General features: G+C 47.5%; 1 protein-coding gene across 8 annotated transcripts in view; it reads right to left on the reverse strand.

Annotated features, from left to right (window-relative positions):
• Positions 1-27,500, reverse strand: part of LOC112267343 (Down syndrome cell adhesion molecule-like protein 1 homolog) — a 207,117-nt gene that overhangs the window by 4,040 nt on the left and 175,577 nt on the right. For 4 of the 8 annotated variants that reach the window (XM_042297133.1, XM_042297129.1, XM_042297127.1 and 1 more), the window contains 7 exons: positions 27,394-27,500; positions 25,098-25,215; positions 24,709-24,872; positions 24,520-24,618; positions 15,283-15,471; positions 14,730-15,017; positions 8,519-8,677 (listed from right to left, as the gene is read on the reverse strand). The exon at positions 27,394-27,500 is cut by the window's right edge and continues 47 nt beyond it. In XM_042297133.1, the coding sequence (XP_042153067.1) occupies positions 8,519-8,677; positions 14,730-15,017; positions 15,283-15,471; positions 24,520-24,618; positions 24,709-24,872; positions 25,098-25,215; positions 27,394-27,500 (1,124 nt within the window). Of the gene's footprint in view, positions 1-8,518; positions 8,678-14,729; positions 15,018-15,282; positions 15,472-24,519; positions 24,619-24,708; positions 24,873-25,097; positions 25,216-25,829; positions 26,363-27,393 lie in introns of those variants that run through there. The other 4 variants (XM_042297130.1, XM_042297128.1, XM_042297132.1 and 1 more) reach the window with 2 other exon arrangements.

A 27,500-nucleotide genomic window follows, 5' to 3' on the forward strand; every position in this document is an offset into this window, starting at 1 on the left:
CTCTTCTCCACACCTCTCCTCCCTCTCCTCTCTCTCTCACCACCCAGTCTCTTCTCCACACCTCTCCTCCCCTCCTCTCTCTCTCACCACCCAGTCTCTTCTCCACACCTCTCCTCCCTCTCCTCTCTCTCTCAACACGTTTTCCATTCCTTCACTCACCCCTCAACCTGGTCTTCTGCCCTCTCCTCCCTCCTCTCTCTCTCTCTCTCTCTCTCTCTCTCTCTCTCACCCCTGTCTCTTCTCCACACCTCTCCTCTCTCTCACCTCTCAGTCTCTTCTCCACACCTCTCCTCCCTCTCTCTCTCTCACCCCCAGTCTCTTCTCCACACCTCTCCTCCCTCTCTCTCTCACCACTCAGTCTCTTCTCCACACCTCTCCCTCTCTCTCTCACCACCCAGTCTCTTCTCCACACCTCTCCTCCCTCTCCTCTCTCTCTCACCACCCAGTCTCTTCTCCACACCTCTCCTCCCTCTCCTCTCTCTCACCCCCAGTCTCTTCTCCACACCTCTCCTCTCTCTCACACCCCTCAGTCTCTTCTCCACACCTCTCCTCTCTCTCTCTCCTCTCTCTCTCTCTCTCTCTCTCACACCCTCAGTCTCTTCTCCACACCTCTCCTCCTCTCTCTCTCTCTCTCTCTCACCCCCAGTCTCTTCTCCACACCTCTCTCTCTCTCTCTCTCTCTCTCTCTCTCATCCCCCAGTCTCTTCTCCACACCTCTCCTCCCTCTCTTACCCCTCAGTCTCTTCTCCACACCTCTCTCCTCTCTCTCACCACCCAGTCTCTTCTCCACACCTCTCCTCCCTCTCCTCTCTCTCTCACCACCCAGTCTCTTCTCCACACCTCTCCTCCTTCTCTCTCTCACACACATCAGTCTCTTCTCCACACCTCTCCTCTCTCTCACACCCCTCAGTCTCTTCTCCATACCTCTCCTCTCTCTCTCTCACCCCTCAGTCTCTTCTCCACACCCTCTCTCTCTCTCTCTCTCTCTCTCACCACTCAGTCTCTTCTCCACACCTCTAATCTCTCTCACACCCCTCAGTCTCTTCTCCACACCTCTCCCTCTCTCTCTCTCACCACTTAGTCTCTTCTCCACACCTCTAATCTCTCTCTCACCACTCAGTCTCTTCTCCACACCTCTAATCTCTCTCACACACTCAGTATCAGTCTCTTCTCCACACCTCTCCTCTCTCTCACACCCCTCAGTCTCTTCTCCATACCTCTCCTCTCTCTCTCTCTCTCACCCCTCAGTCTCTTCTCCACACCTCCTCTCTCTCTCTCTCTCTCTCTCTCACCACTCAGTCTCTTCTCCATACCTCTAATCTCTCTCACACCCCTCAGTCTCTTCTCCACACCTCTCCTCCCTCTCTTAACCCTCAGTCTCTTCTCCACACCTCTCTCCTCTCTCTCACCACCCAGTCTCTTCTCCACACCTCTCCTCCCTCTCCTCTCTCTCACCCCCAGTCTCTTCTCCACACCTCTCTCTCTCTCTCTCTCACCACTCAGTCTCTTCTCCACACCTCTAATCTCTCTCTCATCACTCAGTCTCTTCTCCACCTCTCCTCTCTCTCTCTCTCTCTCTCTCTCTCTCTCTCTCTCTCTCTCACCACTCAGTCTCTTCTCCACACCTCTAATCTCTCTCTCACCACTCAGTCTCTTCTCCACACCTCTCCTCTCTTTCACACCCCTCATTCTCTTCTCCACACCTCTCCTCTCTCTCACCCCTCAGTCTCTTCTCCACACCTCTCCTCCATCCCTCTCTCTCACCCCTCAGTCTCTTCTCCACACCTCTCCTCTCTCACCACTCAGTCTCTTCTCCACACCTCTCCTCTCTCTCTCACCCCTCAGTCTCTTCTCCACACCTCTCCTCTCTCTCTCACCACTCAGTCTCTTCTCCACACCTCTCTCTCTCTCTCACCCCTCAGTCTCCCCTCCACACCTCTCCTCTCTCACCACTCAGTCTCTTCTCCACACCTCTCCTCCCTCTCTCTCTCACCCCTCAGTCTCTTCTCACACCTCTCCTCTCTCTCTCACCCCTCGGTCTCTTCTCCACACCTCTCTCTCTCTCTCATCCCCCAGTCTCTTCTCCACACCTCTCCTCCCTCTCTTACCCCTCAGTCTCTTCTCCACACCTCTCTCCTCTCTCTCACCACCCAGTCTCTTCCCCACACCTCTCCTCCCTCTCTCTCTCTCTCACCACCCAGTCTCTTCTCCACACCTCTCCTCCTTCTCCTCTCTCTCACCCCCAGTCTCTTCTCCACACCTCTCCTCTCTCTCACACCCCTCAGTCTCTTCTCCACACCTCTCCTCCCTCTCTCTCTCTCTCACCCCCAGTCTCTTCTCCACACCTCTCCTCCCTCTCCTCTCTCTCACCCCTCAGTCTCTTCTCCACACCTCTCCTCCCTCTCTCTCTCTCACCCCTCAGTCTCTTCTCCACACCTCTCTCCTCTCTCTCACCACCCCGTCTCTTCTCCACACCTCTCCTCCCTCTCCTCTCTCTCTCACCACCCAGTCTCTTCTCCACACCTCTCCTTCCTCTCCTCTCTCTCTCACCACCCAGTCTCTTCTCCACACCTCTCCTCCCTCTCCTCTCTCTCTCAACACGTTTTCCATTCCTTCACTCACCCCTCAACCTGGTCTTCTGCCCTCTCCTCCCTCTCTCTCTCTCTCTCTCTCTCACAACCCTGTCTCTTCTCCACACCTCTCCTCTCTCTCACCTCTCAGTCTCTTCTCCACACCTCTCCTCCCCTCTCTCTCTCACCCCCCAGTCTCTTCTCCACACCTCTCCTCCCTCTCCTCTCTCTCTCACCACCCAGTCTCTTCTCCACACCTCTCCTCCTCTCCTCTCTCTCACCACCCAGTCTCTTCTCCACACCTCTCCTCCCTCTCCTCTCTCTAACCCCCAGTCTCTTCTCCACACCTCTCCTCTCTCTCACACCCCTCAGTCTCTTCTCCACACCTCTCCTCCCTTTCTCTATCTCACCCCCAGTCTCTTCTACACACCTCTCTCTCTCCCTCTTTCTCTCTCTCTCACCCCCAGTCTCTTCTCCACACCTCCTCTCTCTCTCTCTCTTTCTCTCATCCCCCAGTCTCTTCTCCACACCTCTCCTCCCTCTCTCTCTCTCTCTCTCTCTCTCACCACGCAGTCTCTTCTCCACACCTCTCCTCTCTCTCTCTCACCACTCAGTCTCTTATCCACACCTCTAATCTCTCTCACACCCCTCAGTCTCTTCTCCACACCTCTCCTCTCTCTCTCACCACTCAGTCTCTTCTCCACACCTCTAATCTCTCTCTCATCACTCAGTCTCTTATCCACACCTCTAATCTCTCTCACACCCCTCAGTCTCTTCTCCACACCTCTCTCTCTCTCTCTCACACAACTCAGTCTCTTCTCCACACCTTTAATCTCTCTCTCACCACTCAGTCTCTTCTCCACACCTCTAATCTCTCTCACACACATCAGTCTCTTCTCCACACCTCTCCTCTCTCTCACACCCCTCAGTCTCTTCTACATACCTCTCCTCTCTCTCTCTCTCACCCCTCAGTCTCTTCTCCACACCTCTCCTCTCTCTCTCTCTCTCTCTCTCTCACCACTCAGTCTCTTCTCCACACCTCTAATCTCTCTCACACCCCTCAGTCTCTTCTCCACACCTCTCCTCTCTCTCTCTCACCACTCAGTCTCTTCTCCACACCTCTAATCTCTCTCTCATCACTCAGTCTCTTCTCCACACCTCTAATCTCTCTCACACCCATCAGTCTCTTCTCCACACCTCTCCTCTCTCTCTCTCTCTCTCTCTCTCTCACCACTCAGTCTCTTCTCCACACCTCTAATCTCTCTCTCACCACTCAGTCTCTTCTCCACACCTCTCCTCTCTTTCACACCCCTCATTCTCTTCTCCACACCTCTCCTCTCTCTCACCCCTCAGTCTCTTCTCCACACCTCTCCTCCCTCTCTCTCTCACCCCTCAGTCTCTTCTCCACACCTCTCCTCTCTCACCACTCAGTCTCTTCTCCACACCTCTCCTCTCTCTCTCACCCCTCAGTCTCTTCTCCACACCTCTCCTCTCTCTCTCACCCCTCAGTCTCTCTCACACCTCTCCTCTCTCACCACTCAGTCTCTTCTCCACACCTCTCCTCTCTCTCACCCCTCAGTCTCTTCTCCACACCTCTCCTCTCTCTCTCATCCCAGTCTCTTCTCCACACCTCTCTCCTCTCTCTCTTACCCCTCAGTCTCTTCTCCACACCTCTCTCCTCTCTCTCACCACCCAGTCTCTTCTCCACACCTCTCCTCCCTCCTCTCTCTCTCACCACCCAGTCTCTTCTCCACACCTCTCCTCCTTCTCTCTCTCTCACCCCCAAGTCTCTTCTCCACACCTCTCCTCTCTCTCACACAACTCAGTCTCTTCTCCACACCTTTAATCTCTCTCTCACCACTCAGTCTCTTCTCCACACCTCTAATCTCTCTCACACACATCAGTCTCTTCTCCACACCTCTCCTCTCTCTCACACCCCTCAGTCTCTTCTACATACCTCTCCTCTCTCTCTCTCTCTCACCCCTCAGTCTCTTCTCCACACCTCTAATCTCTCTCACACCACTCAGTCTCTTCTCCACACCTCTAATCTCTCTCTCATCACTCAGTCTCTTCTCCACACCTCTAATCTCTCTCACACCCATCAGTCTCTTCTCCACACTCTCCTCTCTCCTCTCTCTCTCTCACCACTCAGTCTCTTCTCCACACCTCTAATCTCTCTCTCACCACTCAGTCTCTTCTCCACACCTCTCCTCTCTTTCACACCCCTCATTCTCTTCTCCACACCTCTCCTCTCTCTCACCCCTCAGTCTCTTCTCCACACCTCTCCTCCCTCTCTCTCTCACCCCTCAGTCTCTTCTCCACACCTCTCCTCTCTCACCACTCAGTCTCTTCTCCACACCTCTCTCTCTCTCTCACCCCTCAGTCTCTTCTCCACACCTCTCCTCTCTCTCTCACCCCTCAGTCTCCCCTCCACACCTCTCTCTCTCACCACTCAGTCTCTTCTCCACACCTCTCCTCTCTCTCACCCCTCAGTCTCTTCTCCACACCTCTCCTCTCTCTCTCATCCCCCAGTCTCTTCTCCACACCTCTCCTCCCTCTCTTACCCCTCAGTCTCTTCTCCACACCTCTCTCCTCTCTCTCACCACCCAGTCTCTTCTCCACACCTCTCCTCCCTCTCCTCTCTCTCTCACCACCCAGTCTCTTCTCCACACCTCTCCTCCTTCTCCTCTCTCTCACCCCCAAGTCTCTTCTCCACACCTCTCCTCTCTCTCACACCCCTCAGTCTCTTCTCCAACACCTCTCCTCCCTTTCTCTCTCTCACCCCCAGTCTCTTCTCCCACCTCTCCTCTCTCTCTCTCTCTCTCTCACACACCACTCAGTCTCTTCTCCACACCTCTCCTCTCTCTCTCTCTCACCCCCAGTCTCTTCTCCACACCTCTCTCTCTCTCTCTCACCCCCAGTCTCTTCTCCACTCTCCTCCCTCTCTCTCTCTCTCTCACCACTCAGTCTCTTCTCCACACCTCCTCTCTCTCTCTCACCACTCAGTCTCTTATCCACACCTCTAATCTCTCTCACACCCCTCAGTCTCTTCTCCACACCTCTAATCTCTCTCTCACCACTCAGTCTCTTCTCCACACCTCTCCACACCTCCCTCTCTCACACCCCTCAGTCTCTTCTCCACACCTCTCTCTCTCTCTCACCACCCTCAGTCTCTTCTCCACACCTCTCCCCTCTCTCTCTCTCTCTCTCTCTCTCTCTCTCTCTCTCACCACTCAGTCTCTTCTCCACCTCTAATCTCTCTCACACCCCTCAGTCTCTTCTCTCACCCACATCAGTCTCTTCTCCACACCTCTCCTCTCTCTCACACCCCTCAGTCTCTTCTCCACAGTCTCTCTCTCTCTCTCACCACTCAGTCTCTTATCCACACCTCTAATCTCTCTCACACCCCTCAGTCTCTTCTCCACACCTCTAATCTCTCTCTCACCACTCAGTCTCTTCTCCACACCTCTAATCTCTCTCACACACATCAGTCTCTTCTCCACACCTCTCCTCTCTCTCACACCCCTCAGTCTCTTCTCCACACCTCTCCTCTCTCTCTCTCTCACCCCTCAGTCTCTTCTCCACACCTCTCCCCTCTCTCTCTCTCTCTCTCTCTCTCTCTCTCACCCTCAGTCTCTTCTCCACACTCTAATCTCTCTCACACCCCTCAGTCTCTTCTCCACACCTCTCTCCTCTCTCTCACCACTCAGTCTCTTCTCCACACCTCTCCTCTCTCTCACACCCCTCAGTCTCTTCTCCACACCTCTCCTCTCTCTCTCTCACCACTCAGTCTCTTATCCACACCTCTAATCTCTCTCACACCCCTCAGTCTCTTCTCCACACCTCTAATCTCTCTCTCACCACTCAGTCTCTTCTCCACACCTCTAATCTCTCTCACACACATCAGTCTCTTCTCCACACCTCTCCTCTCTCTCACACCCCTCAAACTCTTCTCCACACCTCTCCTCTTTCTCTCTCACCCCTCAGTCTCTTCTCCACACCTCTCCCCTCTCTCTCTCTCTCTCTCTCTCTCTCTCACCACTCAGTCTCTTCTCCACACCTCTAATCTCTCTCACACCCCTCAGTCTCTTCTCCACACCTCTCCCTCTCTCTCTCACCACTCAGTCTCTTCTCCACACCTCTAATCTCTCTCATCACTCAGTCTCTTCTCCACACCTCTCCTCTCTCTCACACCCCTCAGTCTCTTCTCCACACCTCTCCTCTCTCTCACACCCATCAGTCTCTTCTCCACACCTCTCCTCTCTCTCTCTCTCTCACCACTCAGTCTCTTCTCCACACCTCTAATCTCTCTCTCACCACTCAGTCTCTTCTCCACCTCTCCTCTCTCTCACCCCTCATTCTCTTCTCCACACCTCTCCTCTCTCTCACCCCTCAGTCTCTTCTCCACACCTCTCCTCCCTCTCTCTCTCACCCCTCAGTCTCTTCTCCACACCTCTCCTCTCTCACCACTCAGTCTCTTCTCCACACCTCTCCTCTCTCTCTCACCCCTCAGTCTCTTCTCCACACCTCTCCTCTCTCTCTCACCCCTCAGTCTCTTCTCCACACCTCTCCTCTCTCTCTCACCCACTCAGTCTCTTCTCCACACCTCTCCTCTCTCTCTCACCCCTCAGTCTCTTCTCCACACCTCTCCCCTCTCTCTCTCACCACTCAGTCTCTTCTCCACACCTCTAATCTCTCTCATCACTCAGTCTCTTCTCCACACCTCTCCTCTCTCTCACACCCCTCAGTCTCTTCTCCACACCTCTCCTCTCTCTCTCACCCCTCAGTCTCTTCTCTCCTTTCTCTCTCACCCAAGATCCATCTCTCTTCTCATCCCTTTCCTCTCTTTCTTCCCTCTCCCATTGCTCTTTCCTGTCTTTCTTCCCTCTCCCATTGCTCTTTCCTGTCTTTCTTCCCTCTCCCATTGCTCTTTCCCTCTCTTTCTTCCCTCTCCCATTGCTCTTTCCTGTCTTTCTTCCTTCTCCCATCTTTCCTGTCTTTCTTCCTTCTCCCATTGCCCTTTCCTGTCTTTCTTCCCTCTCCCATTGCTCTTTCCTGTCTTTCTTCCCTCTCCCATTGCCTCTTTCCTGTCTTTCTTCCCTCTCCCATTGCTCTTTCCTGTCTTTCTTCCCTCTCCCATTGCTCTTTCCTGTCTTTCTTCCCTCTCCATTGTTCTTTCCTGTCTTTCTTCCCTCTCCCATTGCTCTTTCCTCTCTTTCTTCCCTCTCCCATTGCTCTTTCCCTCTCTTTCTTCCCTCTCCCATTGCTCTTTCCTGTCTTTCTTCCCTCTCCCATTGTTCTTTCCTGTCTTTCTTCCCTCTCCCATTGCTCTTTCCTGTCTTTCTTCCCTCTCCCATTGCTCTTTCCTGTCTTTCTTCCCTCTCCCATTGCTCTTTCCTCTCTTTCTTCCCTCTCCCATTGCTCTTTCCCTCTCTTTCTTCCCTCTCCCATTGCTCTTTCCTGTCTTTCTTCCCTCTCCCATTGCTCTTTCCTGTCTTTCTTCCCTCTCCCATTGCTCTTTCCTCTCTTTCTTCCCTCTCCCATTGCTCTTTCCTGTCTTTCTTCCCTCTCCCATTGCTCTTTCCCTCTCTTTCTTCCCTCTCCCATTGCTCTTTCCTGTCTTTCTTCCCTCTCCCATTGTTCTTTCCTCTCTTTATTCCCTCTCCCATTGCTCTTTCCTGTCTTTCTTCCCTCTCCCATTGCTCTTTCCTGTCTTTCTTCCCTCTCCCATTGCTCTTTCCTGTCTTTCTTCCCTCTCCCATTGCTCTTTCCTGTCTTTCTTCCCTCTCCCATTGCTCTTTCCATTGTCTTTTTCTTTCTTCCCTCTCCCATTGTTCTTTCCTCTCTTTATTCCCTCTCCCATTGCTCTTTCCATCTCTTTTGCTCACTCCCTTATGCAACCCTCTATCTCTTCTCCACACCTGTCCCCCTTTCCCTCCCTCCCTCACCTCTCAGTCTCTTCAGTCTCTTCTCTTTGCGTTTCTTGCGGATGATGAAGAGCAGGGCGACGACCAGAGTGACCAGGATGACGGGGCAGCCAATGGAGAAGAGCTTCTTAACGTCGTCGCCTTCGGGCCGCGCTGACTTGATGGGAGGGATGGTACCTGCTTAGAAAATATATCAGGTTATATGACATTATATCAGGTTTTTATATAAATGGGTACAAGTGTGGAAGAAGATGTATGGGGAGAGGATGAGGAGAAGAGAGACAAACTAAATTGGTTCTAACAAATCCTTTTAAAAGGAAGTCAATTGCTATCCTATTACATGAGCTATCACGTGTTGTCACACGTCGAGACAGGATAATTGGTTCTAATTCTATTTCTAAGTCACATATGGAGTGTTATAAACTGAGTTGTTCGAGCCCTGAATGCTGATTGGCTGACAGCCGTGGTATAGTTAAGCAATAAGGCACGAGGAGGTGTGGTATATGGCCAATATACCACGGCTAAGGGCTGTTCTTAAGCACGACGCAACGCGGAGTGCCTTTGCACAGCCTTTAGCCGTGGTATATTGGCCATATACAGTGGGGCAAAAAGTATTTAGTCAGCTACCAATTGTGCAAGTTCTCCCACTTAAAAAGATGAGAGAGGCCTGTAATTTTCATCATAGGTACACTTCAACTATGACAGACAAAATGAGAAAAAAAATCCAGAAAATCACATTGTAGGATTTTTAATGAATTTATTTGCAAATGATGGTGGAAAATAAGTATTTGGTCAATAACAAAAGTTTATCTCAAAATTTTGTTTTATACCCTTTGTTGGCAATGACAGAGGTCAAACATTTTCTGTAAGTCTTCACAAGGTTTTCACACAATGTTGCTGGTATTTTGGCCCATTCCTCCATGCAGATCTCCTTTAGAGCAGTGATGTTTTGAGGCTGTTGCTGGGCAACACGGACTTTCAACTCCCTCCAAAGATTTTCTATGGGGTTGAGATCTGGAGACTGGCTAGGCCACTCCAGGACCTTGAAATGCTTCTTACGAAGCCACTCCTTCGCTGCCTGGGTGGTGTGTTTGGGATCATTGTCATGCTGAAAGACCCAGCCACGTTTCATCTTCAATGCCCTTGCTGATGGAAGGAGGTTTCACTCAAAATCTCACGATATATGGCCCCATTCATTCTTTCTTTACAGTCGTCCTGGTCCCTTTGCAGAAAAACAGCCCCAAAGCATGATGTTTCCACCCCCATGCTTCACAGTAGGTATGGTGTTCTTTGGATGCAACTCAGCATTCTTTGTCCTCCAAACACGACGAGTTGAGTTTTTACCAAAAAGTTATATTTTGGTTTTATCTGACCATATGACATTCTCCCAATCTTCTTCTGGATCATCCAAATGCTCTCTAGCAAACTTCAGACGGGCCTGGACATGTACTGGCTTAAGCAGGGGGACACGTCTGGCACTGCAGGATTTGAGTCCCTGGCGGCGTAGTGTGTTACTGATGGTAGGCTTTGTTACTTTGGTCCCAGCTCTCTGCAGGTCATTCACTAGGTCCCCCCGTGTGGTTCTGGGATTTTTGCTCACCGTTCTTGTGATAATTTTGACCCCACGGGGTGAGATCTTACGTGGAGCCCCAGATCTAGGGAGATTATCTGTGGTCTTGTATGTCTTCCATTTCCTAATAATTGCTCCCACAGTTGATTTCTTCAAACCAAGCTGCTTACCTATTGCAGATTCAGTCTTCCCAGCCTGGTGCAGGTCTACAATTTTGTTTCTGGTGTCCTTTGACAGCTCTTTGGTCTTGGCCATAGTGGAGTTTGGAGTGTGACTGTTTGAGGTTGTGGACAGGTGTCTTTTATACTGATAACAAGTTCAAACAGGTGCCATTAATACAGGTAAACGAGTGGAGGACAGAGGAGCCTCTTAAAGAAGAAGTTACAGGTCTGTGAGAGCCAGAATTCTTGCTTGTTTGTAGGTGACCAAATACTTATTTTCCACCATAATTTGCAAATAATTTCATAAAAAATCCTACAATGTGATTTTCTGGATTTTTTTCAATTTTTTTCTGCCATAGTTGAAGTGTACCTATGATGAAAATTACAGGCCTCTCTCATCTTTTTAAGTGGGAGATCTTGCACAATTGGTGGCTGACTAAATACTTTTTTTGCCCCACTGTACCACAAACCCCCGAGGCGCCTTATTGCTGTTACAAACTGGTTACCAACGTAATTAAAGCAGTAAAAATAAATGTTTTGTCAAACCCGTGGTATACGGTCTGATGAACCACAGCTGTCAGCCAATCAGCATTCAAGGCTCAAACCACACAGTTTATAAAAGACCATATTAAAAAATATATTTTTATTGCTCTAATTATGTTGGTAACCAGTTTATAATAGTCATATCCCAGTTTACCTATTTGCTTATGGTCTTGTGTACACCTAGCGAACAGTTATTTAAATTATATGATCATTTATTTTGCATTTTATTTGGAGCGGCAAGCCAGACAAAATGAAACGGGCCTATTTATTTAATGAATATGAATTAGGAGGGCAGAAATGATTAAATATTAAAGCATTAGATGTCACACTAAAGGCTTCAGTCATACAAAAGTTATACTTAAATCCAAACTGGTTCTCTAGAAAATTAATAAGAATATCTCACCCCATGTTCAAGAATGGCCTTTTCCCCTTTATTCAGATTACAACCTCTCACTATCAGTTATTTGAAAAGGAAATAATCTCCCAAAATATCGATATATTAAAAACAAATTAAAAAGCCATAGAAAGTTAGTTGCAATTTCAATTTAATTTAATTCAATTTCGACCAGAAAAAAACTGAACACATAATACAACAAATATTGTGGTTAAACTCAAATATACGAATAGGAAAAAAAACATTTTATTTTTTTAGAAAAGGTATAATGTTTGTAAATGATATCGTAAATAGGACTGGTGGAGTTATGTCACATATGCAGCCAACAAATATACAGTGCCTTGCGAAAGTATTCGGCCCCCTTGAACTTTGCGACCTTTTGCCACATTTCAGGCTTCAAACAAAAAGATATAAAACTGAATTTTTTTGTGAAGAATCAACAACAAGTGGGACACAATCATGAAGTGGAACGACATTTATTGGATATTTCAAACTTTTTTAACAAATCAAAAACTGAAAAATTGGGCGTGCAAAATTATTCAGCCCCTTTACTTTCAGTGCAGCAAACTCTCTCCAGAAGTTCAGTGAGGATCTCTGAATGATCCAATGTTGACCTAAATGACTAATGATGATAAATACAATCCACCTGTGTGTAATCAAGTCTCTGTATAAATGCACCTGCACTGTGATAGTCTCAGAGGTCCGTTAAAAGCGCAGAGAGCATCATGAAGAACAAGGAACACACCAGGCAGGTCCGAGATACTGTTGTGAAGAAGTTTAAAGCCGGATTTGGATACAAAAAGATTTCCCAAGCTTTAAACATCCCAAGGAGCACTGTGCAAGCGATAATATTGAAATGGAAGGAGTATCAGACCACTGCAAATCTACCAAGACCTGGCCGTCCCTCTAAACTTTCAGCTCATACAAGGAGAAGACTGATCAGAGATGCAGCCAAGAGGCCCATGATCACTCTGGATGAACTGCAGAGATCTACAGCTGAGGTGGGATACTCTGTCCATAGGACAACAATCAGTCGTATATTGCACAAATCTGGCCTTTATGGAAGAGTGGCAAGAAGAAAGCCATTTCTTAAAGATATCCATAAAAAGTGTTGTTTAAAGTTTGCCACAAGCCACCTGGGAGACACACCAAACATGTGGAAGAAGGTGCTCTGGTCAGATAAAACCAAAATTGAACTTTTTGGCAACAATGCAAAACGTTATGTTTGGCATAAAAGCAACACAGCTCATCACCCTGAACACACCATCCCCACTGTCAAACATGGTGGTGGCAGCATCATGGTTTGGGCCTGCTTTTCTTCAGCAGGGACAGGGAAGATGGTTAAAATTGATGGGAAGATGGATGGAGCCAAATACAGGACCATTCTGGAAGAAAACCTGATGGAGTCTGCAAAAGACCTGAAACTGGGACGGAGATTTGTCTTCCAACAAGACAATGATCCAAAACATAAAGCAAAATCTACAATGGAATGGTTCAAAAATAAACATATCCAGGTGTTAGAATGGCCAAGTCAAAGTCCAGACCTGAATCCAATCGAGAATCTGTGGAAAGAACTGAAAACTTCTGTTCACAAATGCTCTCCATCCAACCTCACTGAGCTCGAGCTGTTTTGCAAGGAGGAATGGGAAAAAATGTCAGTCTCTCGATGTGCAAAACTGATAGAGACATACCCCAAGCGACTTACAGCTATAATCGCAGCAAAAGGTGGCGCTACAAAGTATTAACTTAAGGAGGCTGAATAATTTTGCACGCCCAATTTTTCAGTTTTTGATTTGTTAAAAAAGTTTGAAATATCCAATAAATGTCGTTCCACTTCATGATTGTGTCCCACTTGTTGTTGATTCTTCACAAAAAAATACAGTTTTATATCTTTATGTTTGAAGCCTGAAATGTGGCATAAGGTCGCAAAGTTCAAGGGGGCCGAATACTTTCGCAAGGCACTGTATATGGAAATGTCTGCTCTACCTAAAATTACAACCAACTAATCGCAGCATTACCGCAACAAATGGAAGAGGTACGTGGAATAGGGAGAATAGGGAGAAAGTAGAGAACTTGTCTGTCGGCCCTGCATCAAAGACTATAATTGGTAAAAAAATATATATATAAATAAAAATGTGTACCAGTTTCATTTAAGGACCTACAAATTCACAACTCTCCCATATAGATAGTTGGGAAGAGATTTTCAACGTACCGATTCATGGTTTATGAACTGACGCGCAAAAAAGACGCCGGATTCAGAACTTCAAATTTTTCAATTGAAATTATTAGCAGATATTGTTTTGCGAAGAGACAGAATCGTTAAGATCATTTGTTTTGTTTTTGGTCACAGGTCCAGGAATGGCTAGACATTTGCAACATTTACATAAGAGCTAACTCTGCAGATAGCACTACTGGATGATCTGAAAATTCATAGTCAATCAATCAATAATATAATAATATTTATAATAATAATAATTTAACATCTGTACAAATGATGAGAATAGAACGGTTCGGAACTTTTGTGAAACATCACAGCTCACTCAGTTACGAAAATATATGGCAAATAGAAATTCAATTTGGATGGTGTAAAGAGATAGGTGGGAGGGGTTGAATGGAGGTGAAGGTTGGGAAAAATAACTAATAACAACAAGATAACTAAAGTAAAACATACTGTTTCCATAAAACGTAAAACATTGAGGTTTGAGGAAGGACAGGAGTAAAAATATAACTATTTTAAAATAGACTGTGCCTGTAAAATGTATATAGTATGTATAAGCTGGAAGTAGAAGCCTAAGCGTTATTCTAAATGTGTTTAACTTCTTGGATATAGGGGGCGCGAATACGGTCCGTTTATTGTGGGCTCGCTTATGTTGTATTGTATTGGTTCTATTTTGAGCTAAATACGTTTATTTACTCATATCTGCTGTCCTGCGTCTTGACTCCTCTACACCAGCTGCCCACAGACTACATTACAGTAGAAATTTGTGGGAATAAAGAAAAACCCTTGAGTAGGTGCGCCCAAATTTTTACTGTATATATTTGCAAAAAAAAGATATGGGGGATTGTGAAGTGATGTAGAGTATTACAGTGATGGAAGCTACAATCTATCTGCAATATTAAAGCTGATCTACCCCCTATTAATAAAAAATACAACAATTCTAATAGCAACAAGGCACATCGGGGGGTTTGTGGTATGTGGCAAATATACCACGGCTAAGGTTTGTATGCAGGCCATATACCACACCCCCTCGGGCCATATTGCTTAAATCAACTCCTTTAATAAGGTCATTTAACTTAAACATATATATATATATATATATATATATATTTTACCAATTGTTCTCCTGCTCTAAGGGTTTATTATCCATGTAAAAAAGAAATGTGGCGTTCTTTTGTGGGTTTTTATTTCTGTTAATGAGATACGACAGTGAAGAGGAGACAGGAAAGATTGCGAGTCAGAAGATGGCGATTCGAACCCGTGCTGCCGCTGGTACGTGTGCTAGACTCAGCGATACTAACCACTGGGCCACACAGGCCAGAGAAAACAAACCAGCTTCTACTCACTGCCGTCGTAGTCCAGCGTGGCGAACTGAGAGCTCTGGTTCCCGCAGCCGGCGCTGTTACACGCCTTCATCTTCAGCTCGTACCAGGTGGCCTCGCGGAGCTCAGCCAGGAACACGTCGGTGGTGGCGTTGGTGCGAACGTTCTGCCACGCCCAGTTCCCCTTAGGTCTGAACTCCAGCAGTACGGCCGTGATGGGGCAGCCACCGCTCGCCCAGCCCTGCAGGTTGAGCCGGGCGTGGGTAGAGTTGACGTGGGTGAACACCGGATGGTCCTTATTGAACTGGGGCTCTGGAAGAGGTCGGGGGCAGGAAGGTGTTAGTTCTCACTGAACACTCATTTTTTTAAATGTCTTGAAATATTATGATATGGTAAGTGTGACTGAATATGAATCCACCTGTCCACCACATTTACCCCTCTCACAGCAATAACCATGTTGCCTCATCCACTTCAGCTCCCTCCCTCTCTGCCCATCTTCGCCTCTCCTGTCCCCTAAACACCTCCCATTGTCCCTGTATCACCCGGTCCATCCTCCCCCTCTCGCACGACCCCTCACCTCGTCCGTGGGTCTTAGCCTCGATGATTTCACTGATGCGTCCTGCTCCCACGCTGTTCTTGGCGGCCAGTTTGACCTTGTACCAGGTGCCACAGCGCAGGTTGTCCAGCTTGAAGGACCTCTCACTGGAACTGATGAACACATCCCTCCACCCCTCTATGTTGTCCACCGAGTACTGCAGCACGAAACCTGGGGAGCACACACACACACACACACACACACACACACGCACACGCACACGCACACAAACGCACACGCACACGCACACACACACACACACACACACACACACACACACACACACACACACACACACACACACACACACACACACACACACACACCATGATAAGGGCACATTTTTCCTATTTTCAAACTTTCTTTTCAACCTTCTGTTGTACTGCAGTGCATGATACAAATCGAGAAAATGAGAGAAAAAATACATTACATGTAAATAATTTAACATTTAAATGCTACCCATATATTTCTGCTATATTCAGCTGGCTCATTCAGCTGGTTCATATTTCATTGTGTCAGTACCGCTGGAAAACACCAGAGGACAATGGTGCGTCACACATCTCCTCCACTACCAAAGATCCATATGGAGAAGGCTGCATTCATGACTGTTCTATGCCGCCATTACTTTCCCAGAAGCTCCCAGCTGGGTTCGGGACGGCGCTGACTGGGCATATATGCAAATGAGAACACATTATGGCGTCTGCAGTCATAATCAGCTGCCTTGGATTTATAGTCTGTTTATAACTCTCTCTCTAGCTCTCATCTCGCTCTCCCTCTCTTATGCTCTCTCCCTCTCTCCCTCTCTCATGCTCTCTCCCTCTCTCATGCTCTCTCCCTCTCTTATGCTCTCTCCCTCTATTATGCTCTCCTCTCCCTCTTATGCTCTCTCCCTCTCTTATGCTCTCTCCCTCTCTTATGCTCTCTCCTCTCTTATGCTCTCTCCCCTCTATTATGCTCTCTCCCTCTCTTATGCTCTCTCCCTCTCTCATGCTCTCTCCCTCTCTCATGCTCTCTCCCTCTCTTATGCTCTCTCCCTCTCTTATGCTCTCCCTCCCTCTCTCCCTCTCTTATGCTCTCTCCCCCTTTCTCCCTCTCACTCTCTCATGCTCTCTCCCTCTCTTATGCCCTCTCTTATGCCATCTCCCTCTCTTATGCCCTCTCCCTCTCTTATGCCCTCTCCCTCTCTTATTCCCTCTCCCTCTCTTATGCACTCTCCCTCTCTTATTCCCTCTCCCTCTCTTATTCCCTCTCCCTCTCTTATGCACTCTCTTATGCCCTCTCTTATGCCCTCTCCCTCTCTTATGCCCTCTCTTATGCCCTCTCCCTCTCTTATGCCCTCTCCCTCTCTTATGCTCTCTCCCTCTCTTATGCTCACTCCCTCTCTTATGCTCTCTCCCTCTCTTATGCCCTCTCTTATGCCCTCTCCCTCTCTTATGCCCTCTCCCTCTCTTATGCTCTCTCCCTCTCTTATGCTCTCTCCCTCTCTTATGCTCTCTCCCTCTCTTATGCTCTCTCCCTTTCCCTTTCTCTCCGACTCCCTCTCCCATTCCCTCTCCGACACCCTCTCCCTCTCCGACTCGCTCTCCCTCTCCGTCTCCCTCTCCCTCTCTAGACAGATGAATGGACGAAAGGACAGACGGACAGTTGGACAGCCAGAGGGACAGACAATAAACGTACAGAGATAGACTAATACAATCTAACACAGACAAAGTGAATCAAAGACTGCATGTCGAAAAGGTGTGTAACAGTCGTGGCCAAAAGTTTTGAGAATGACATGAATATTAATTTCCACAAAGTTTGCTGCTTCAGTGTCTTTAGATATTTTTGTCAGATGTTACTATGGAATACTGAAGTATAATTACAAGCATTTCATAAGTGTCAAAGGCTTTTATTGGCAATTACATGAAGTTGATGCAAAGAGTCAATATTTGCAGTGTTGATCCTTCTTTTTCAAGACCTCTGCATTCCGCCCTGGCATGCTGTCAATTAACTTCTGGGCCACATCCTGACTGATGGCAGCCCATTCTTGCATAATCAATGCTTGGAGTTTGTCAGAATGTGTGGGTTTTTGTTTGCCCACCCACCTCTTGAGGATTGACCACAAGTTCTCAATGGGATTAAGGTCTGGGGAGTTTCCTGGCCATGGACCCAAAATATTGATGTTTTGTTCACCGGGCCACTTAGTTATCACTTTTGCCTTATGACAAGGTGCTCCATCATGCTGGAAAAGGCATTGTTCGTCACCAAACTGTTTCTGGATGGTTGGGAGAAGTTGCTCTCGGAGGATGTGTTGGTACCATTCTTTATTCATGGCTGTGTTCTTAGGCAAAATTGTGAGTGAGCCCACTCCCTTGGCTGAGAAGCAACCCTCACATGAAAGGTCTCAGGATGCTTTACTGTTGGCATGACACAGGACTGATGGTAGCGCTCACCTTGTCTTCTCTGGACAAGCTTTTTTATGGATGCCACAAACAATCGGAAAGGGGATTCATCAGAGAAAATGACTTTACCCCAGTCCTCAGCAGTCCAATCCCTGTACCTTTTGCAGAATATCAGTCTGTCCCTGAGGTTTTTCCTGGAGAGAAGTGGCTTCTTTGCTGCCACTTGACACCACCAGGCCATCCTCCAAAAGTCTTCGCCTCACTGTGTGTGCAGATGCACTCACACCTGCCTGCTGCCATTCCTGAGCAAGCTCTGTACTGGTGGTGCCCCGATCCCGCAGTTGAATCAACTTTAGGAGACGGTCCTGGCACTTGCTGGACTTTCTTGGGCGCCCTGAAGCCTTCTTCACAAAAATTGAACCGATCTCCTTGAAGATCTTGATGATCCGATAAATGGTTGATTTAGGTGCAATCTTACTGGCAGCAATATCCTTGCCTGTGAAGCCCTTTTTGTGCAAAGCAATGATGACAGCACGTGTTTCCTTGCAGGTAACCATGTTTGACCGAGGAAGAACAATGATGTCAAGCACCACCATCCTTTTGAAGCTTCCAGTCTGTTATTCGAACTCTATCAGCATAACAGAGTGGTCTTCAGCCTTGTCCTCGTCAACACTCACACCCGTGTTAAAGAGAGAATCACTGACATGATGTCAGCTGGTCCTTTTGTGGCAGGGCTAAAATACAGTGGAAATGTTTTTTGGGGGATTCAGTTCATTTGCCTGGCAAAGAGGGATTTTGCAATTAATTGCAATTCATCTGATCACTCTTCATAACATTCTGGAGTATATGCAAATTGCCATCATACAAACTGAGGCAGCAGACTTTGTGAAAATTGACATTTGTGTCATTCTCAACTTTTGGCCATGACTGTACACACACAATGGGCTCTATTTCTGGCTGGCGTTACGCCAGCGCAATCGTCAAACGCACACTTGTTTGCAGTTTTGACCTGTGAAAACCGTCACTCTTATATTTCTAAACCCTAGGGCTAGGAGTTGGTCATTTACCAGAGTACACTGAACTAATACGCACACTGCAAATTGAACACACGCTGAACACACACACACAGCACGGTAGTCAGATAATCAATGTGACAGCTCCTTAACTGGGAACCAAAACAGAGTGTACACCAGTCAATAAACATAGAGCATGGCATGCAAACTGACAAAGCTTGCTTGGGGTGGCGATAGCTGAGGTGCGCTTCTTCGAAATGCGTGCCAAAGTTCCAATTTGGTGGGGATATTTAAGACCAATGCATTCACCAAGTAATCAGACATCCCCTTTTAATCTACAGTGCATTCAGAAATGATTCATACCCATTGACTTTTACACATTTTCTTACGTTACAGACTAATTCTAAAATTGATTCAATTGTTGTCTACACACAATATCCCATAAACAGGTTTGTAGAATGTTTAAAAATATATATAATTAAACAGAAATATCACATTTACAGAAGTATTCAGATCCTTTACTCAGAACTTTGTTGAAGTACCTTTGGCAGCGATTACTGCCTAAAGTCTTCTTAGGTATGACGCTACAAGCTTGGCACACCTGTATTTTGGGAGTTTCTCCATTTATTCTCTGCAGATCCTCTCAAACTCTCTCAGGTTGGATGGGGAGCATCACTGCACAGCTATTTTCAGGTCTCTCCAGAGATGTTCGATCGCGTTCAAGTCCGGGCTGTGGCTTTGGCACTCAAGGACATTCAGAGACCTGTTCCAAAGACACTCTTGCATTGTCTTAGCTGTGTGCTTCGGGTTGTTGTCCTGTTGGAAGGTGAACCTTCACCCCAGTCTGAGGTCCTGAGCACTCTGGAGCAGGTTATCATCAAGGATCTCTCTGTGCTAGACTCCCAGTCCCCGCTGCTGAAAAACGTCCCCACAGCATGATGCTGCCACCACCATACTTCACTGTAGGGTTGATGCCAGGTTTCCTCCAAATGTGACGCTTGGCATTCAGGCCAAATAGTTCAATCTTGGTTTCATCAGACCAGAAAATCTTGTTTCTAATGGTCTGAGAGTCCTTTAGGTGCCTTTTGGCAAACTCCAAGCGGGCTGTCATTTGCCTTTTACTGAGGAGTGGCTTCCGTCTGGCCACTCTACCATAAAGGCCTGAATAGTGGAGTGCTGCAGAGATGGTTATCTTCTGGAAGGTTGTCTCATCTCCACGGAGGAAGTCTGGAGCTTTGTCACAGTGACCAATGGGTTCTTGGTCACCTCCCTGACCAAGGTCTTCTCCCTCAATTGCTCAGTTTGGACAGGCTGCCAGCTCTATGAAGAGTCTTGGTGGTTCCAAACTTCTTCCATTTAAAAATGGAAGAAGTTTGTACTCATCCCCAGATCTGTTCCTCGACACAATCCTGTCTCGGAGCTCTACGGACAATTCCTTCAAACTCAAGGCTTGGTTTTTGCTCTGACATGCACTGTCAACTGTGGGACCTTGTATAGACAGGTGTGTGCCCTTCCAAATCATTTCCAATCAATTGAATTTAACACAGGTGGACTCCAATAAAAAATCTCAATAAGGAGCAATGAAAACAGGATGCCACTGAGCTCAATTCTGAGTCTCACAGTTGTTGCTGTCACTCGTTATTGTAGCCTACGGTATTAAATAAACTGTAGTAGTAATAAACAATGGACTCGGATGATAATATTCTGTGCCCCCCAGGCGATTTGGAGTTGGATGACAACGCAAAGACCATCCATAACTTACAGAACCTGAGACTAACGTATACACTACTAAGCCATGGAATGCCTTGATTGGCCAATGAGTGGCCAAGCCCTTGGCACACCCACAACTTGTTTATTCATCAAAGACCAACCATTCCGCGCCACCGCCAGCTATTGCGCTCATAATAACGGCTGTGGAAACAGCAACATTTCGGACACCCCTGGACCTAAAGCTCCACCACCAGCAGTTAGATTTACCGTCGCATTAGGTTTGTTAAAATAGAGCTCACTGAACAAATAGACACACTGAACACACACACTGAACACACGCGCAGTACCGGTAGTCAGATAATCAATGTGACAGCTCCTTTAACTGGCAACCAAAACAGAGTGGACACCAGTCAATCAACAGATAGCCGGTATGAAAACTAACAAAGAGACAGAACGGAGAGACAGACAGACAGAGACAGACAGCAAGCAGAGACAGACAGAGGGCAACAAAGAGACAGACAGAGGGCAAGCAAAGAGACAGACAGACAGAGGACAGACAGAGGGCAAGCAGAGAGACAGACAGAGGGCAAGCAGAGAGACAGACAGAGGGCAAGCAGAGAGACAGACAGAGGGCAAGCAGAGAGACAGACAGAGGGCAAGCAGAGAGACAGACAGAGGGCAAGCAGAGAGACAGACAGAGGGCAAGCAGAGAGACAGACAGAGGGCAAGCAGAGTGACAGACAGAGGGCAAGCAGAGAGACAGACAGAGGATGAGAGAAAAGCATTAACCCTCCCCATTGTGTTCGTTTCCTGTTAATTCATTCTGTGTTCCCTGTCCAAAATGACCGCCCCATTATATTATGATTATAAATCCATAACAATACATATATTATCACCTAATGTTGTGTTAGATCTTTTATCAACTTAAGTTCTTGTGAACGTTACAAGTTTCGAACTTCTATTTGCTGTAGGCCTCATTGAGCTGGGCTCATACAACTCGTTTTTGAGTAAAGAAAAGCATAATGTATGGATTATTTTGACTGTAACAAATACTCAGATGAAACATATTGTGCCAATCATCACTGACTACTTTGTGTCAAAGTTTAACTTCTTTGATATAGGGGGCGCTCTTTTAATTTTTGGATAAAAAAACGTTCCCGTTTTAAACAAGATATATTGTCACGAAAAGATGCTCGACTATGCATATAATTGACAGCTTTGGAAAGAAAACACTCTGACGTTTCCAAAACAAAGATATTAGCTGTGAGTGCCACAGAACTGATGCTACAGGCGAAACCAAGATGAAATTTCAAACAGGAAATGCCCCAGATTCTGAAGGCGCTGTGTTCCAATGTCTCCTTATATGGCTGTGAATACGCCAGGAATGAGCCTACACTTTCTGTCATTTCCCCAAGGTGTCTGCAGCATTGTGACGTATTTGTAGGCATATCATTGGAAGATTGACCATAAGAGGCTACATTTACCAGGTGCCCACTTGGTGTCCTCCGTCAAAATTATTGCGTAATCTCCAGCTGCGTGCATTTTTCCATTTGGTTCAGAGGAGAAACCAAACTGCCACGAATGATTTATCATCGAATAGATATGTGAAAAACACCATGAGGATTGATTCTAAACAACGTTTGCCATGTTTCTGTCGATATTATGGAGTTAATTTGGAAAAATGTTTGGCGTTGTAATGACTGAATTTTCGTTTTTTTTCTTAGCCAAACGTGATGAACAAAACGGAGCGATTTCTCCTACACAAATAATCTTTTTGGAAAAACTGAACATTTGCTATCTAACTGAGAGTCTCCTCATTGAAAACATCCGAAATTCTTCAAAGGTAAATGATTTTATGTGAATGCTTTTCTTGTTTTTGTGAAAATGTTGCCTGCTGAATGCTAGGCTTAATGCTATGCTAGCTATCAATACTCTTACACAAATGCTTGTGTAGCTATGGTTGAAAAGCATACTTTGAAAATCTGAGATGACAGTGTTGTTAACAAAAGGCTAAGCTTGTGAGCCAATATATTTATTTAATTTCATTTGCGATTTTCATGAATAGTTAACGTTGCGTTATGGTAATGAGCTTGAGGCTATGATTACGCTCCCGGATACGGGATTGCTCGACGCAAGAAGTTGAACAAGGACATTTGTTTTGAAACCATTTCAAATGTTTAAATAGTGGCAGGGGTTTACGTCATCAACCTGGGATATGGCGTATTTCTTTGGCCCTGGGCTCATGCTGATTACATTTTCAGCCGACAGCTGACCTCTTCTCTCAGGTGGCGATGAAGACCAGGACAAATTCCCATTCTTTGACCGGATTGCAACAACAACCTCAGCAGTGCCCTCTTCCTCATCACTGGAATGTAACAACAACCTCAGCAGGGCCCTCTTCCTCATCACTGGAATGTAACAACAACCTCAGCAGGGCCCTCTTCCTCATCACTGGATTGTAACAACAACCTCAGCAGGGCCCTCTTCCTCATCACTGGATTGTAACAACAACCTCAGCAGGGCCCTCTTCCTCATCACTGGATTGTAACAACAACCTCAGCAGGGCCCTCTTCCTCATCACTGGAATGTAACAACAACCTCAGCAGGGCCCTCTTCCTCATCACTGGAATGTAACAACAACCTCAGCAGGGCCCTCTTCCTCATCACTGGAATGTAACAACAACCTCAGCAGGACCCTCTTCCTCATCACTGGAATGTAACAACAACCTCAGCAGGGCCCTCTTCCTCATCACTGGAATGTAACAACAACCTCAGCAGGGCCCTCTTCCTCATCACTGGAATGTAACAACAACCTCAGCAGGGCCCTCTTCCTCATCACTGGAATGTAACATCACTGGAATGTAACAACAACCTCAGCAGGGCCCTCTTCCTCATCACTGGAATGTAACAACAACCTCAGCAGGGCCCTCTTCCTCATCACTGGAATGTAACAACAACCTCAGCAGGGCCCTCTTCCTCATCACTGGAATGTAACAACAACCTCAGCAGGGCCCTCTTCCTCATCACTGGAATGTAACAACAACCTCAGCAGGGCCCTCTTCCTCATCACTGGAATGTAACAACAACCTCAGCAGGGCCCTCTTCCTCATCACTGGAATGTAACAACAACCTCAGCAGGGCCCTCTTCCTCATCACTGGAATGTAACAACAACCTCAGCAGGGCCCTCTTCCTCATCACTGGAATGTAACAACAACCTCAGCAGGGCCCATCACTTCCTTCCTAATCACTGGAATGTAACAACAACCTCAGCAGGGCCCTCTTCCTCATCACTGGAATGTAACAACAACCTCAGAATGTAACAACAACCTCAGTAGGGCCCTCTTCCTCATCACTGGAATGTAACAACAACCTCAGCAGGGCCCTCTTCCTCATCACTGGAATGTAACAACAACCTCAGCAGGGCCCTCTTCCTCATCACTGGAATGTAACAACAACCTCAGCAGGGCCCTCTTCCTCATCACTGGAATGTAACAACAACTTCCTCTCACAGCAGGGCCCTCTTCCTCATCACTGGAATGTAACAACAACCTCAGCAGGGCCCTCTTCCTCATCACTGGAATGTAACAACAACCTCAGCAGGGCCATCTTCCTCATCACTGGAATGTAACAACAACCTCAGCAGGGCCCTCTTCCTCATCACTGGAATGTAACAACAACCTTAGCAGGGCCCTCTTCCTCATCACTGGAATGTAACAACAACCTCAGCAGGGTCCTCTCCCTCATCACTGGATTGTTCCACATCGGTTGTCTCTTGGTCTGGATCATATTCTGTGTCGTCTTCAACTTCTGACACTTCCTCCTCTAATGCATCTTCACTGTCATTTTCCTTGCCTCTCTCCTCCTCACCAGTGTCATTTTCAATGATATGATCAAGAGCCTCACATACAGTATATCATTTGGTCATTGTGCTGCCACAGAATGAATTGTGAGCAAGGCCTCAAAAAAGCTTTATATACCAGAGCTGCGAGACAAGTTCTATATATTATTGAAACTATGTTGCAATACACACACACACACACACACACACACACACACACACACACACACACACACACACACACACACACACACACACAGTAAGACTTGTATATACCTCTGATGGAGGATCCTCCGTTGTCCCCGGGGATCCAGGCCAGGGTGATAGAGGTGGAGGAGGTGGTGGAGACAGTCAGACGGGGCTGGTCCGGAGGAACTACGGGGGGGGACAGACATGGTCAGCCCACTACATCACAACTGGTTGACCAATAAAAGGAGGGGGATGAGGTGTGCGCTGGGGGCTCACCTTGCACCAGCAGGTTGACAATGATGGTGTCAAAGCCCAGCGTGTTGGTGGCCGTGCACGTGTAGTACCCAGAATCCTCAGCTTTCACCGAGCGCAGGACCAGCGTGCCGTTGGCCATGATGAGCCTCTGACCATCCAGAGTTACCGGGATGGCTGTGTCCTCACTGAGAGAGAGAGAGGGAGAGAGGGGGGGGAGTGACAGGGAGGTAGGGAGGTAGGGAGTGAGAGAGGGGCGGGGTGAGAGAACAGAACACTGATGTCAACACTGATTTAACACTGGTCCAGTGTATGGTGGAGTTGGGGTTCTAGAGATGGAGGGAGGTAGTCACGGTGGTAGTGTGTCGGGGGGGATTGACAGAAAGGAGGGGCTGAGGAGGTTAGGGTCTCACCTGTCTTTGGTCCATTTGATGGTGGGGGTGGGTTCGCCCACTGAGCTGCAGGGTAGCCTCACCTCCTTCATCCAGGGAGTGGTCACCGTACCTCCGAACGATAGGATCTTAGCTGGTGCTGAGGGAGGGTTGTGACACAAGTTGAGAAAGAGTTGCTTTGAGAGGTAATAGGTCTGTTGTTCAACTCTAGTCAACAGTATACTAATTAACTTGAATATTTGATGTATTTTCATGTAATCAATCAATGTACAATACAGGTCAGTACAGGTCAGTACAGGTCAATACTGGTCAGTACAGGTCAGTACAGGTCAGTACAGGTCAATACAGGTCAGTACAGGTCAATACAGGTCAGTACAGGTCAATACAGGTCAATACACAGGTCAGTACAGGTCAATACAGTACAGGTCAATACAGGTCAGTACAGGTCAGTACAGGTCAATACAGGGTACAGGTCAATACAGGTCAGTACAGGTCAGTACAGGTCAGTACAGGTCAATACAGGTCAGTACAGGTCAGTACAGGTCAATACAGGTCAGTACAGGTCAGTACAGATTAAGCGTAAGGGGACAGGTTCAAACACATTTCAACGACGAAGGAACAAAAGGATTAGAAAAGAGGGCGCATATCTGATCAAATGAATGTGACAACAGCAATGGCCTGTTTTCATTCACATGGAACCTGTTTGCATTTGGAGTCTCAGGCACACCTCCCTCCCTCCCTCCCACTGTCTTTTGCACTCTTGACGTCTTAATGCAAGTGCCCTTGTGCTCTTGTGCTGTGGCTGAATGCAGTATTGAGTGGGCCAGCCTGGAGCACACAGCCTTTTACTACTGCTGCTTATCAGCTGGCACAGAGAGAGAGACACACACACACACACACACACACACACACACACACACACACACACACACACACACACACACACACACACACACACACACACACACACACACACACACACACACACACACACACACACACACACACAAGAGAAAGAGACAGAGCCAGTCGCAGGAAGAAAGGAGCGTGTGCACTCCCTTACTCATTCTCTCTCCCTCTCGCCCTCTCTTCAATCCAAAGGCCATTGATTATACTGCCCTCCTCATTTGCCCAGTCAGACCCTCTGCTGCTCCGGGTATTAACCAGGTCTGCCCCCGTCACCTCCCTCCCTCCCCATCCAGGGCAGGTTAGCTCATCTGAGCAGTTCCCCCTTAGCTCCTCATATCCTCATTAAGAACACTGGCCTCTGTCAGACAGCACGCTCCCTATCAATCAGGAGAGGATGGACAGAAATGACAAGAAAGAGGAGCGAGAGGGGAGAGAGAAAAAGTGGGAGAGAGAGACAGAGAGAGAGAGAGAGAGAGAGAGACAGAGAGACAGAGAGAGAGAGAGAGAGAGAGAGAGAGAGAGAGAGGAGAGAGAAAAAGTGGGAGAGAGAGACAGAGACAGAGAGAGAGAGAGAGAGAGAGACAGAGAGAGAGAGAGAGAGAGAGAGAGAGAGAGACAGAGAGAGAGAGAGAGACAGAGAGAGACAGAGAGAGAGAGAGAGAGAGAGAGAGAGAGAGAGAGAGAGACAGAGACAGAGAGAGAGAGAGAGAGAGAAAGAGAGAGAGACAGAGAGAGAGAGAGAGAGGGGAGAGAGAGAAAAAGTGGGAGAGAGAGACAGAGAGAGAGAGACAGAGAGAGAGAGAGAGAGAGAGAGACAGAGAGAGAGAGCGAGAGAGAGAGAGAGAGAGAGAGAGAGAGAGAGAGAGACAGAGACAGAGAGAGAGAGACAGAGAGAGAGAGAGAGACAGGGAGAGAGAGAGAGAGAGAGAGAGAGAGGAGATGGAGGGGGAGAGAAAAAGTGGGAGAGAGAGACAGAGAGAGAGAGAGAGACAGAGACAGAGAGAGAGAGAGAGAGAGAGAGAGAGGAGATGGAGGGGGAGAGAAATAGGAGCGATGAATAGAGAGAGGAGAAGGAGAGAGGGAGGGAGGAGATGGAGGGGGAGAGAAATAGGAGCGATGAATAGAGAGAGGAGAAGGAGAGAGGGAGAGAGGAGATGGAGGGGGAGAGAAATAGGAGCGATGAATAGAGAGGAGAAGGAGAGAGGGAGAGAGGGGGTAAAAAGAAAGGGAAGAGGGAAGAGAGAAAAGAAGAGAATGAACACAGAGTGAGAGGGGGAGAGCCAGGGAAACATCTGTGATAGAGTGATGGACGGAGGGGGAACAAAAAGCCATGTGGTTAACCAACCCCCGTAACCCCCTTAAACGCCATCCCCGTGCCCCCTTCCTCCCGACACCGTGGAGGACTCACCCTTCCCAGCAGGCTCCACAGTGACCTTGTCGCTGATGTTCCCCCGTCCGGCGGTGGTGACGGCGGCGGCCCAGATGAGGTACTGCTGTCCGCGGTTCAGGTGGGTG

Source organism: Oncorhynchus tshawytscha, linkage group LG14 (assembly GCF_018296145.1).
Source record: "Oncorhynchus tshawytscha isolate Ot180627B linkage group LG14, Otsh_v2.0, whole genome shotgun sequence".
Taxonomy (NCBI): Eukaryota; Metazoa; Chordata; class Actinopteri; order Salmoniformes; family Salmonidae; genus Oncorhynchus; species Oncorhynchus tshawytscha.